Source organism: Pantherophis guttatus, chromosome 3 (genome assembly GCF_059756535.1).
Source record: "Pantherophis guttatus breed Tessera chromosome 3, ASM5975653v1, whole genome shotgun sequence".
Classification (NCBI taxonomy): domain Eukaryota; kingdom Metazoa; phylum Chordata; class Lepidosauria; order Squamata; family Colubridae; genus Pantherophis; species Pantherophis guttatus.
Genome location: NC_142065.1, coordinates 185,068,385 through 185,082,052, shown reverse-complemented (window position 1 = coordinate 185,082,052; position 13,668 = coordinate 185,068,385). Strand labels below are relative to the sequence as shown.

Sequence of the window (13,668 nt, the reverse complement as noted above, 5' to 3'; positions counted from 1 at the left end):
GCTTCTGAGGCTTCTTGGATGAGAAGCGAAATATCTTTAAAAAAAACAGGAAGTCCAATCACCTCCCGAAAAAGCACCTTTAGGAATATATGTGATCTTAAGAAGAAACATAAACATTTTAAATATTGGGAATTCTATTCCGAATGACATTTGTATCAACAAAAATAACTCTTAGAAAAAATATTGTTAAGATAGCTAATAAATGCTGATGACATTTGAATAATGTTTTCTTCACTTCAGGGCATTTCAAAATCAATATTATATTAATTTTTCAATGAGAGCAATTTCCCACTGATTTAAAAATCAGTAATCCAGTAAAAGATATATTTTATTTTCCAATGTTTTTCAATAACCAAACTGTCCACTGAACAAGAACGGAGTCAAATTCTTATACTGCATCTATTTTTCATGGACTAAGGACAATAAATCAACAACAGGATTTATTGGGAAAAATGGTCAGTGAGTGTTATGGTTTCTTCCAAAAATAAATATATTGTTATTAAACTAGGAAAGATAGTTGGGATAAGAGTAGTAAACTGTTGTGGCCCACCAGCAGCCTGCGCAGATTGTAGCTGATTCCGACGACGAGGAGGTTGGTGTGGTGCTGTGCCAGCAGCCTATGCAGCTGGTGCTCGAGTCGGACAATGAGGAGGCTGGAAAAGATGTGATGCCAGAGGCAGGGATTCAGCCAGGGTCTTCAGAACCTCCAGAAGCTCCTTTAAGTGAAGAGGAGGAAGAGGAGGAGCCTCTTCTCAATGCACGGGTACGCAGAGCTGCCAAAAGGCAGGAGTGGTTCCTCAGGAGAAGGTCTCCTCAAGAGTAAGGCTTGGGGCTAATTGGCCACTCCCTTAGCCTATTCAAGAAAGAACACCACTTGCAACAAGCTTTAGAGAACAACTTTAGTTCACTCTCTTGACTGCAAAACTGCTTCTGGGCTTTCTGCCAACTCTAGTAAGACTGTGATTTACCTTATCTTAGAATTCTGGTAGGCTGTTAAGACAATTCATTAACAGCCTTTGAAATAATAAAGACTAAGTTAAAATAAACTTTGTAAAGAGTTTGTGTGTGCTGCGTTCTTTGGGGTCCGTAGTTGGGGCAGAACATAAACTAAGTAGTTGGAAAAAATGAAATATTGAAATGTTTTGCCATGTACACACACACAGGCATGCATTTTCCTAGAACATGGTTTTAAAAATTTAATACACTATTTTGGAAGCTTATTTGAAGAGATTTCCTTATTCTTTCGTCACTTGGGAAGCTTCAACCATTGGAGAATTTTTTTAAAAAAAAATATAGATTTAGGTTTATACCTAATCTTCATCGTCGGTTAAAGTAGTAATTTTAGTTTTTTTGAAAATGTGCTCTTATGAGTTATTTTGAGATTGATATTGTTTATACCATTTCTAAGTTGAACGGGTCTGGGATTCCAACTACTTTGAAAAATGCAGAATTCCCCTTCCTTTTATTTAGTACTAGGGAGGTGTGGAATGCAATACAGATAGTCCTTGACTTACAACAGTTCATTTAGTGACCATTCAAAATTATAACAGCACTGAATAAAGTGACTTATGACCATTTTTCACAGTTACAACTTTGTAGCATTCCCATGATCATGTGATCAAAATTCAGACAACTGGTTTATACTTATGACCACTGCTGTGTTCCAAGGTCATGGGATCACCTTTTGCAACCTTTTGAGAAGCAAAGTCAATGGGGAAGCCCAATTCACTTAATAACTGGGTTACTAACTTATCAACTGCAGTGATTCACTTAACAACTGTGGCAAGAAGTGTCGTAAAATGGGACTAAACTCAGGGCTAATCCTGTAAGGAAGGCAGGAAGGAAAAGTTCTGGTGTTGTTTCTAGCCTAATCTTTATTGCCCTGCTTACAGAAACTGCCTCTCTGGTTAACCCTTTTTACATTGTAACAGCTAAGGAAAAGCGCCCATCGATGTGAGTGACAACTCTTTATAGGTTTAATTTATTTTTCTAATTTAAGGAATTATATCACATATAACATTGGTCCAAAGTCCAGATTGGCAATACCTTCAGATAAAACATATTTTCAGATATAGGTAGGGATTGACAGTCCTCCAGAACACCTTCCAGTTCTAGAAGATTTGATACATTATTTACAAAATTATTAGCTAATTATTTTAAAATATTTAGTTTGAATATACTAAATGAGATGTTCAGGTGTATAGGAAGCATATATAAAACAAAGAACTAGACAGCAATATATGAATGTCACAGGCCTGTACAAGCAATATAATTCTGTACCATATAGTGTTTTTATGATTAAATAGAAGTAAAAGAGCTTTGTATAGTCTTAATCTAATTGGAAAGAAAGAACAACCAAGAAACAAATAAAGAATGAGTTAAATTTAGAAAGAGTGCAGAGAAGAGCAAAAAAGATGAATAGGTGTCTCTAGTGAATGACTGAGGGAACTAGGCGTGTCTAATATAATAAAGAAAAGGACTTGGGATGACATGATAGCAGTCTTCCAGTACTTGAGGGGCTGTTATGGAGATCAAGGAATCAACCCAGTGGTGAAATCTAAAATTTGTTACTACCGGTTCTGTGGGCATGGCTTAGTGGGGGGGTAATGTGACTGGGTGGGCATGGCCAATTTTTTTTTTTACTTTTAAAACCATTTTTTACATGTAAAACCATGTAAAAAAATGCTTTCAAAAGGCTCTGACGATCCCAACTGAGTTGCCTGATCGTCAGAGGGTTTTTAAGAAACCCTCTGCCAATCAGGCAACTCAGCTGGGATCGTCAGAGCTTGGATGGTCAGAGCCATTTAAAAGAAAAAAACTTTTTTTCTTTTAAATGGCTCTGATGATCCAAGCTGAGTTGCCTGATCAGCAGGCAACTCAGCTGAGATCGTCAGAGCTTGGATTGTCAGAGCTTGGCTCGTCAGAGGCATTTAAAAGAAAAAAAAACCTCTGATGATCTCCCGGCTCAGCTGGGCATGGGGGGCAGGGGCAGGGATTTTTGCTACCAATTCTCCGAACTGCCCACCGCCATCGCTACCTACTCGCCCGAGCCGATCTGAACCGGGAGCATTTCACCCCTGGATCAACCTAATTTCCAAAGCAACTGGCCATGACAAATCATAAAAAAGAGATCCAACTTAGAACTACAGACAGATTTCCTGACAGTGAAAACAATCAGTGGAACAGCTTGCTTTCAGAAATTGTGGGTGCTCCAACACTGGAGGTTTCCAAGAAGGAACTGGGCAGCCATATGTCCAGAAAGGTATGTTTTCTGCTTGAGCAGGGGGTTGGACTAGAAGACCTTCAAGGGCCCATCCAGCTCTATGATCCTGTGGTCTATAGGCAACATTATCCACAATCTGAAAGGTCGCCTCCAATTGACATGCACAATATTTAGTTCATCCATGCACTACAACTCTCTTTTCTCTCTGTGCTATTATTGATTGAACATTTTTTTTAATTCTTTGAAACTATGGATCAACTGGGTGAGCCGAAGAAGCTTCTTGGATGAGAAGTGAAATATCTTCGAAGAAAAACCAGAAAGTCCAGTTGTATCTTGAAAAAGCACCTTTGGGACAACCCTGACCTGGATGACTGAGAATTTCTATAGACATTTATGGATCAACTGATTAACCACTAGTTGGCAGCAAAAAAATTGCAGTGTTTATGCCTCTTAGCTACCATCTAGTGATCATTCAGATTGTGCAGCTATTAAATAAGTGATGCTGATGAGCTGGATTTTGAGAAAGAATCAAGCCATGGAAATAAATATGGAAGCTGCAAACTTACTTTCAGAACATAATATAAGAAAAGGAAATGGTGTGCTGACACTCCTGGGAGCCATGGTCATCAGGAAAAGAATTTGTCCAGACAGGCTACTAAAGTACAAGAGATGTGCCATTTTGAATACAGTTTTGATTATAAGTATTAACACTAGTCAATTTAGGGCTTCACACTCTGTGACAGATTTTACCAACCCATTTACAAAAGAAAATAAAGTGTGAAAATCAGGATTCCTGATCTCCTTTGGAGGAAAAAGAAGACTGAGAGGTAGAGAACAGCTCAAAGAATGGTTGAAAGGTAGGGTGCCTCATAAAGACCAGAGGAATCAATCTGAACCATCAGACTGAGGATAAAGAATTGGTTATTTTAGGCTGCATATCAATAAACCCTACATTCCCCACACAGGGTTTGAAAGTAAATTAAGAGGCAAAACAGCACTTTCAAAGCTATGTACCAAAACCTACCTTTACATCTCAGCTGTGGGTGGGTGATGAGATACATACGGTGGCATATACATATTTCCTTTGGAAATAGTTAACAGACCATCCTCATATCCAGGCAAAGACCGTCCTTATATCCAGGCAAAGGCAAATACAGATGTGCCTACAGAGTCAGAACTTGGATTTTATCTAATCCAGCCCTCTGCAGAGTATATAAAGCAGATTATATAATGCAGGGTATATAATGCAGGCTTCAAATGCATCACTTCTGACATATTATTATGGAGTTAATGTTTAATAAACATCTAGTAACCGAAGAGAGTCCACTACCTCCCAAGATAGTTTGTCTCATTGTCAAAAAAAAATCCCACGTTTAGAAAACATTGAAGTTGACATAAAATCTACTATGCATCAGTTTCCATTAATGATTTTATCCCTTTCTCCTGGAGCAAATTAATATGCCCGTCCATATTCTGCTTATATGTGTGAGAGAGCGTGATGGATTTCCAGGAGGGAGGATGTGCTTTCCAGAGGAGTAAGAGGCAACTCAGCCCAGATATTATGTGTGAAAGACAGACCCTCTCTAATAGTTTACAGAGTATATTGCAGATGCAGAAAGTAGAGTCTTCAGTTTGGCAAGATATCATCTATCATCGTCATCTTCTTTTAACCATTGCATAATCAGTTGCAGGGTTGGAGTCAGGTCAACTGAATGAAGCTAACAGAGTGTTTTAATGGCTGGATGCCCTTCTTGTCGCCAATCCGGAGTTTTGTTCAGCAGATATATGCTCATTGTGCCCAGAGAGAGAAATATCTGTTTCAACCTAGGATTGAACTCACAGACTCCTGATTGTGAGGTGAGAGCTTCACCCCTAGGCCACTGCACCATTCCGCAAGATATCGTCTTTAGGTATGAAAAAAATAAAGAACTCAGCTTGGAAGAATCACCATATGTCATTCTTGGTTTTGGGTCTGACACACACACACAGATTCCTCCTATTCTCATTGTTAATCTCTCTCTCTCTCTCTTTTTAAATGCAGTTCCTCTTTTGAAATGTTTATTCTACATTAAGTGTGAATGCCAGGCATTTGTGGGAAGCAAATGGAGGAGAAGGAATTCAGTTGTTGTGGGAAGAGGCAGCCAAGTCCATTACCGATTTGGTATATATTTTCCTGGGAATTTCTCTTCTCACTTTCAAGATTAATGTTTTTAAAACACTGATTAGTATTCAATATCCTTTCTGAAATATGTAGGATTTTCATTTCTTGGGTTTCTCAGCTCCATGGGGCTTGCCAACATTGGAGTATAAAGCTTAAGGAACAAATATCAATTTTTCCCTCCATGTGCCTCATGATACAAGGATTACAAATACTTCTCTCTGGACATCAACCATGCAGAAAAAAGAAAGTTATTGTGAGTTGATTTATTGGTCTCTTAACAACATTCCATACTACCTTCCTCTATCATTATGTTCTTACCTTCTATCATTTTTCAGCAGAGGATCTTGTTCCAAGGATCTGACCTGGAACAGTTCTTTGACCAGCTGTCTGAAGGGTTGTTGTTGTTGTTGTTGTTGTTGTTGTTTTTAATTTGATGAAACTTCACTGTCACCTTCAGGAAAACTCCACAAGAGTAATCTGTCATTATCCCTTCTTTGTTTTTTTGTTTTGTTTTTGTTTTTTTGCTTATTTAGATTCTGTCCTAAAGCTGTAGGCTCAATTGAAATGCTAAGTAGATTACCTTCTATAATCCAGTATTCCAAATTTTAAACATACACTAGAAATGGCAGAGGGTGATGCAACAGGTGTGAAATGCTCCCGGTTCGGACTGGATCGCCTGATCTGGTAGCAATGGTGGCAGGTAGTTCGGAGAACCAGTAGCAAACATCCCTGCCCCCCTCCCCATGCCCAGCTGAGCCACACAATCATCAGAAGCTCTTTTTTTATTTTTAAAAGCATTTTTTCTACAACCCCTTCCACTGAAAAAATGCTTTTAAAAGTAAAAAAAAAAGCCTTTGATGATCGCGTGGCTCAGCTGGGATCGTCAGAGGCTTTTAAAAGAAAAAAAAGCCTCTGACGATCAGGCACTCAGCTGGGATCGTCAGAGGCTTTTAAAAGCATTTTTTTACAACCTCTTTGCCTGAAGAGGTTGTAGAAAAAATGGTTTTAAAAGTAAAAAAAAAAATTGGCCACACCCACCCTGTCACATTACGCCCCCCACCAAGCCACGCCCACAGAACCGGTAATAACAAATTTTACATTTCACCACTGTGATGCAAAGAGTATTCCAACATATCAGGAACTACCTAAATTGAAAAACTCTAGAAGAGACAAGCATTTAGTATCTGCAGTACTTAATGCTGATATTTGTGAGTTTAAGTTATTCTTCTAATTATATTTTCCCTGTCACTATTGTTCTTTGGTTTTTAAGAATTAATATTCTGAGTGCAAGAACATGTTTGCATAATAATATTATTAATTATTCAATTCTAGATGAAGCAAGAACTCCAGAACCAGGACCTGAGCCTTCTAAAACTGAACAACCAATGGAATCAAAGGAACCAACTCAGAAGGAGGAGGCACAGCCAGACAAGGGGAAGGAAGGGACCGCAGTGTGAGTAGCAAAAATGCTGGCACTTCATTCATATTAAATTTCCTTACCTAAGCAGAGAATAAGAATGACCAAGGACAAAAAAGTAGTCAGAATGGAAGCCTCTTCCAACCTCCTGCTGACTTGACTATGGCTGATCAACCACGGCAGTCGATGGTGAGACTGCTCCACCTAGACTATAGAGGACTAGAATGGGATTGGTGTACTGAACCTCTGTGCAGCAGGTTAGCAACTCTGGAAAGATCACAACTTTACCAAATTTCAATCTTACAGGAGTTATGGGTCCCAGTTTTTGGATGCATTCTATAAGTTAGCCCATTTGAGGTACTTTGGTTCAAAAATTGTTGCCCTGTGATGCATTGTTTCACCCAGTTAAAGGTTACAGACATAAGAGTTTTAGTAGTATATAGATAGTATATACCAGAAGTGAAATCTAGCAGGTTCTGACAGGTTCTGGAGAACCAGTAGCAGAAATTTTGAGCAGTTCGGAGAACCAGCAAATACCACCTCTGGCTGGCCCCAGAGGTGGTAGCAATGGGGATTTTGCAATATCTTCCCCCCCCCAGGAGTGGGGAGGGAATGGGGATTTTGCAGTATCCTTGCCCTGGAGTGGGGAGGAAATGGGGATTTTGCAGTATCCTTTCCCTGCCACGCCCACCAAGCCACACCATGCCCACCAAGCCACGCCCACAGAACCAGTAGTAAAAAAATTTGGATTTCACCACTGGTATATACTATCTATATATACTAACTGGTGCTTTTGTGTGTGTGTGTGTGTGTGTGTGTGTATGTAAGTATACATAAACATATATGTACAGGTACCCCTCAACTTACAACTTTTCATTTAGTGACCATTCAAAGTTACAACGGCACTGAAAAAAGTGACTCAGGACTGTTTTTAGCAGTTATGACCTTTGCAGTCACGTGATCAAAATTTGGATGTTTGGCAACTGACTCATAGTTATGATGGCTGCAGTGTCCCAGGGTCATGTGATCCCCTTTTGCGACCTTCTGACAAGCAAAGTCAATGGGGAACCCAGACTTACTTAACTGTGTTATTAACTTAACAACTACTGTGGTTCTCTTAAGAACTGTGGCAAGTACCCTGTTATTAAGACCAGCCACCTGCAATTACTGCAGGTTCGAATCTCGCCAGGCTCAAGGTTGACTCAGCCTTCCATCCTTTCTAAGGTAGGTAAATTGAGGACCCAGTTATGGGGGCAATAAGCTGACTTTGTATAAATATACAAAAGGATGAAGGCTATTGCTTAGCACATTGTAAGCTGTCCTGAGTCTCCGGAGAAGGGCGGCATATAAATCAAATTAAAAGAGAGAGAGAGAGATCGTAAAATGGGGCAAAACTCACCCAACAAATGTCTCACTTAACAACAGAAATTTTGGGCTCCATTATGGTCATAAATCGAGAAGTATATGTATGTGTATACTAGCTGGTGCTAATAGGGGTATGGTAACTAGTACTTAAATATACAGTATTCCAGTTCTCAACCTCTGTGATGCATCACAAAGTCCAAAAAAACCACTGCCTTTTTTTCATCATTATCATCATAGGATGGGGGGGAAATCAATTTGTTATCTTGTCAAATGACTCACTCAACTTGTGATAGACAGTGTGATCACCTCAGAATAGCCTTGCACTCCATTAGTGAGAGAAAAAATGACCCCCTTTTGGCTTCCATCTCAGTACTTTCTTGTTTTAAATACAAAAAAAACCACACTGTGTTAGGCATTGGCAAATAGCAGCGGACATAGCTGCAATTTGCCTGGTCACATCTGTCAGGTCTCAAAGTGGTTTGGCATACGTGAATGCCCTGTGTACTGAAAAAAATGTTGATTGAGCAAATGAAAGTCTTTTAAAGTCAATTTCCTAATAATTTAAATTAAGATTCACTTTGAGTCAGGCTTGTCTAGCAACCTATTTTTTCCCCTTCTATCCTCTAATAACAGTACAATCATATCCCTATTAATAGCTTTTCAGGATAGCTATATTTTGTCTCTGGTTTTGAGAGATGCGTAGATGAATTTTCTTCAAAGTAAGAAGAGCAAATTTAGCAGATCATTTTGTCAGATCATGTTGTCAGTTCATATTAACAAGAATCTAATATCAGGAAATTAATCCAAAAAGGCACCTCTACTAGCACAAAAATAATTCTGACATGCATCAAGAGATTGTACAATGATAATAATATATGATAAGACAGCCATTGGAAAGAGAAATTGTGCAATACATTTTAACAGGAAGTGAATTACACTGAGAAAACTAATGTATATGATGTAATTTTAATGAAAAGTAAACTCTATTATACTTGTTTCCTTATTTTCTAATTTAATTTAGAAACAAATTAATAATGCATTCACTTACAGTCACTCTTCATAGCTATGAAAGAGTGGGAGAAACAAAACAGTCATGCAAACATAGATAGGTTACAATATTAACCTATAAAATTCAGATAAGATATTCTAATTCAACTGTTACTGGTTCAGGCTTATGCGTATTGTGGATCTCCAAGCACTGTGTTTACAAATTGTAAATATAAGAGGGAAAGCTTAAAGAATATTCACATTTCTACCCCGAGATTTCCTTTTAATTCATCCAGAAAGGTTGTGGCCTTTCGAAAGGCTTTTTATATAAAGCAATAAGTAAGAAATAAATGTAAACAACCATGAAACAATGTATAGTATGCAAAAAATAGAGCATTTTTCACCCAGAACTAAAAAAAAAAATTCTCAGTACTAAAAAAAAGTTACTGAATGAAAACTTAGTAATATAAAATCCTAATAAAAATATTTCTACATGAAGCAAATAAGTATACTATGTTGCATACAACATACAGCTATGTGACAACCATCAAGATGTATAGCTTCAAAATGATTATACAGAACATACATGAACACCATACTATACATCACGGGTGTCAAACCCGTGACATTACATTGCCATCACGTGATGTTTTGCGATGTTTACAGAGCTGGGGTGGGCATGGCCTGTGCATGACAGATCAAGCCCACGGGCTGCCAGTTTGACACCCCTGCTATATATGAACACCAATTAGCTGTCTGAAGACAAGATGAAAACTTAATCTCACAACACATGGACAGGCATACCACAATTTCAGCTGGGAAACTATTCGTATCATAGACAAAAACAAACCCAAAAATGTTAGAGAATTCCTGGAAGTTTGGCATTCAGACAAATCAGCCATCAATAGACACATGGAGATAATCCACATCCATACAGCATTCAAAAGAGGCAATAAAAAAATTTAGAAAGGAAACAAAAATATTGTAGCATATCAACAGTCCATATTCAGATAAGCAGGGATCAGCACCAAACTATCAGGCAGAAAACAATACTTTAATCAAGAAATCACCTGTCAGAATATTGCCTGCATATGATGCACCAGAGACTAGAAGGGGTTAAGTCTTTACAGACATCACATGTGACTATATCAGCCAATGAACTCTTTTATTGGACTCTTACCCAGAAACCACTTGGACATCTTCCCTGTTTTTTCTCTCTCATCTCATCTATCTCTCAGCAAGACAACATGTGAACTTATCTCTCCTTTCAACATCTGAGTCATACAGTTAGGGTAAAACGTGCAACAGGACACCTTGTTCATTATTGTATGCATGTATATATTTTGTAAATAATAAAACAACTTTTTGAACCTGAAGCTGTATTGACCAAATAACTTCCTCATAGAACCAAATGAGCACAACCATCAATATATATCTGACAAATGGTAGCAGAGGATGGTTCTGTTCTTTCGGTGTTCGGGTGAAGAGGAGAAAAAAAATGGGTCCTTTCATAAAGAGGTTTGTACTTGCTGCGTAGCTTCAATAGTCTTTTGGATAATGATTGGTGCTGTTTTGTTAAGGATACGGTTAATGCATCAATCTCTTGTAAAGATAATTCGTTCAGTTCAAGGATTCCATGTTAGGAAAAATCGTTCTATGATTTTAAAATTTACAAAAAAATTCATAGACCTGATCTGACATCACCAAGGAGAAAACTACACACCTACCAAAACTGGCAGGAGAAACATTTAGGCAACAAACCCACACTCATTCACACTGATTATGTTACCTGTTTAGCTAATGAAATTTATGCAAGCAAACAACCAAGAACTCCATAGCGAGATTACACATTAGTTCATAGAAATAAAATGATCAGTTATTCCTGCTCCAGGTAGGAAAGTGGATAAGTAATCATTATGTTTATGCATTCTCTGGTACTGGAAATGTTTCTAACTACCAGTTTTGGAGGAAAGTTTCATGTAGCTGTGTATGACGAAAAAGCAACCATGAGCAGCCACTCGCTGGAAGCAACCTGGAGTACAATAGAGGGTAGGTGATGGTACTTGCAGGAAATTGATGATAAGCTGCATTCAGTCTGCTACTAACTTCTTTATTTATTAATTTGCAATTCCCCCTCTCTTTGCTGATTAAGCAGAGCGCCTGCAGAAATAATATAACACATAAAACATACCACTAAAATCATTATTCAGGAAAATAATTCTGTTTCATAAATGAGCTCTTGTGATACTAACATTAAACTACTGATGTGGAATAATGGTTTGAATCATTTGTCTTCATTATTTTCTACTGTATTTATTTTTGTAAGTGTAGATGATTACTTGTTCATGTGGTCCCTTGCAGACATAGATCACCTTGAGCTCCTGAAGGGAAAGGGAATATTAATCTAATCACATAATAGTTTAAGGAACATTAAGGAAATGCCTTCTCTGTAATAAATTATACTTATCTTGCAACTGGAGGCATTAGTTTTGTGGCAGACTACCAAACAAAATATTGAAATCTGTAAAAGAAAATATCGGTATCTGTTTCCAAATTCATAAACCTAAAACACAGGAGAAGAAACTCAAGACATTGTTGAGATCATTTAAAATTCCACCTACTACCTCAGCCAGGAACAGGTTGAAAGGTTCATACTGGCTAGGTTTATGTCCTGACCTATTTAGTCACAGGATTAAATTGTTAGAAGAATTTTCTTGGTCCATTTCCTGAGCTGGGTTACAAATAAACACAAGAGGCAGCTGTTAGAAGTAGAGTAGTTTATTCAGCCAACCACACACAATCGTTGAAGGTAGCCTGCACCGTTAGAGACGGTGGGTCAGTGGCTAAGATGCTGAGCTTGTCAATAGAAAGGTCGGCAGTTCAGAGATTTGAATCCCTAGTGCCGTGTAATGGAGTGAGCTCCCGTTACTTGTCCCAGCTTCTGCCAACCTAGCAGCATGTTAAAAATGCAAATAGAAAAATAGAGACCACCTTTGATGGAGAGGTAACAGTGTTCCGTGCGTCTCTGGTGTTTAGTCATGCCAGCCACATAACCACAGAGAGGTCTTTGGACAGCGCTGGCTCTTCAGCTTTGAAACGGAGATGAACACCGCCCCCTAGGGTCAGGAACGACTAGCACATATATGCGAGGGGAACCTTTACCTTTACCTTTACCTTACTAGAGATATATATTATGACAAGTGGGCTATGATGTTTAGATATGCAGATTGAGGTTCCTGCCCTAGGCTTTGACTGTGAGGTGTATGTTTAGATGTATTAGAATTGTTGCCCTGAGGATGTGTTAAACCCAGGAAGGAAGAACCTTCCTAGGTGTGGATTATTATGAGAGAGTCTGGCATCTTCCCTTTTATTCTAAGTGTTAGGACTGTATATTTATTCAAGGGACAGAAGTTACTAAAAGAGGAGGCGCAAATCGAAAGCTTTTAAATACCAATGTTCTTTTCTATGTTCTTTTCTATTTAAATCCTTACAGTATATCATAAAAAGTTATGAAATAAGCACAAAAACTTTACATGTCACCTTACTCCCCTTTTCACTTACTATTAATTCATACAAGCACTGCTATCTGTCCCAAATTATGTATACAATATGCCTTTTTTCAGGATTTTTAAAAAAGAAAAATGTCCTTAGGGAATTAAACTCCTTAAAGATGAATATTCCTTAAAGCTTCAGAATTATTTTCTGTATAACTGAGCCAAATGAAAATCACTTTTTCAAGCTAATCCGAACTTCAAAAGTTCACATATAGCAGGGTATAGTTGATATCTCCCAAATGTAAAAATGGGAAATTGGAACAGAATCTGTCTGTGAAAATCTTTGGCTTATCTGGCCCAATTTAGCATTATTCATTTGAGTTATTCTGGGCTCACTTATAGTATACTGGCTGGATGGTTGGTTGGTTGCTTGGTTGAAAAACCTGAAGCCATCATTTTAAATCAGTTACAAAAACTTGTTAATTTGCTACAAAACTTGCACTGATAATTTTTGAGTATCTATCATACACAGCTACCATTTTATATTGGAATTAGCAGTCAAAATTCTATGCATTTCAACTTAGAAATAACTTATAAACCCACAAAAAGTCTATATTTATAATAACAGGAATAGCTACATTGCATTTCTTTTTCATTAAAATTTTTATATACAGAGAGAGAGACCACACTTGGAATACTGCATCCAGGTTTGGTCACACAATGTAAACAAAATGTTGGAATTCTTGAAAGAGTGTAGAGAAGAGCAACAAAGATGATTAAGGGACTGGAGGCTAAAACATATAAAGATTGGTTGCTAGAATTGGGTATCCCTAGCTTAATGAAAAGAAGGACTAGAGGTGACATGATAGCAGTGTTCCAATATCTAAAAATGAGGTTGCCCCAAAGAAGAGGAGTCAACCCATTCTCCAAAACACCTGAAGGTAGGACAAGAAGCAAGGGATGGAAACTAATCAAGGAGAGAAGCAACCTAGAACTAAGGAGAAATTTCCTGACAGTTAGA

The 13,668-nt window shown here is 38.0% G+C and overlaps 1 protein-coding gene across 1 annotated transcript in view; it reads left to right on the top strand.

Moving 5' to 3' along the window:
* Positions 1–13,668, top strand: part of CNGB3 (cyclic nucleotide gated channel subunit beta 3) — an 85,453-nt gene that overhangs the window by 26,589 nt on the left and 45,196 nt on the right. The window contains exon 3 of the mRNA XM_034422383.2: positions 6,717–6,837. Coding sequence (XP_034278274.2) covers positions 6,717–6,837 — 121 coding nt within the window. The remainder of the gene's footprint in view (positions 1–6,716; positions 6,838–13,668) is intronic.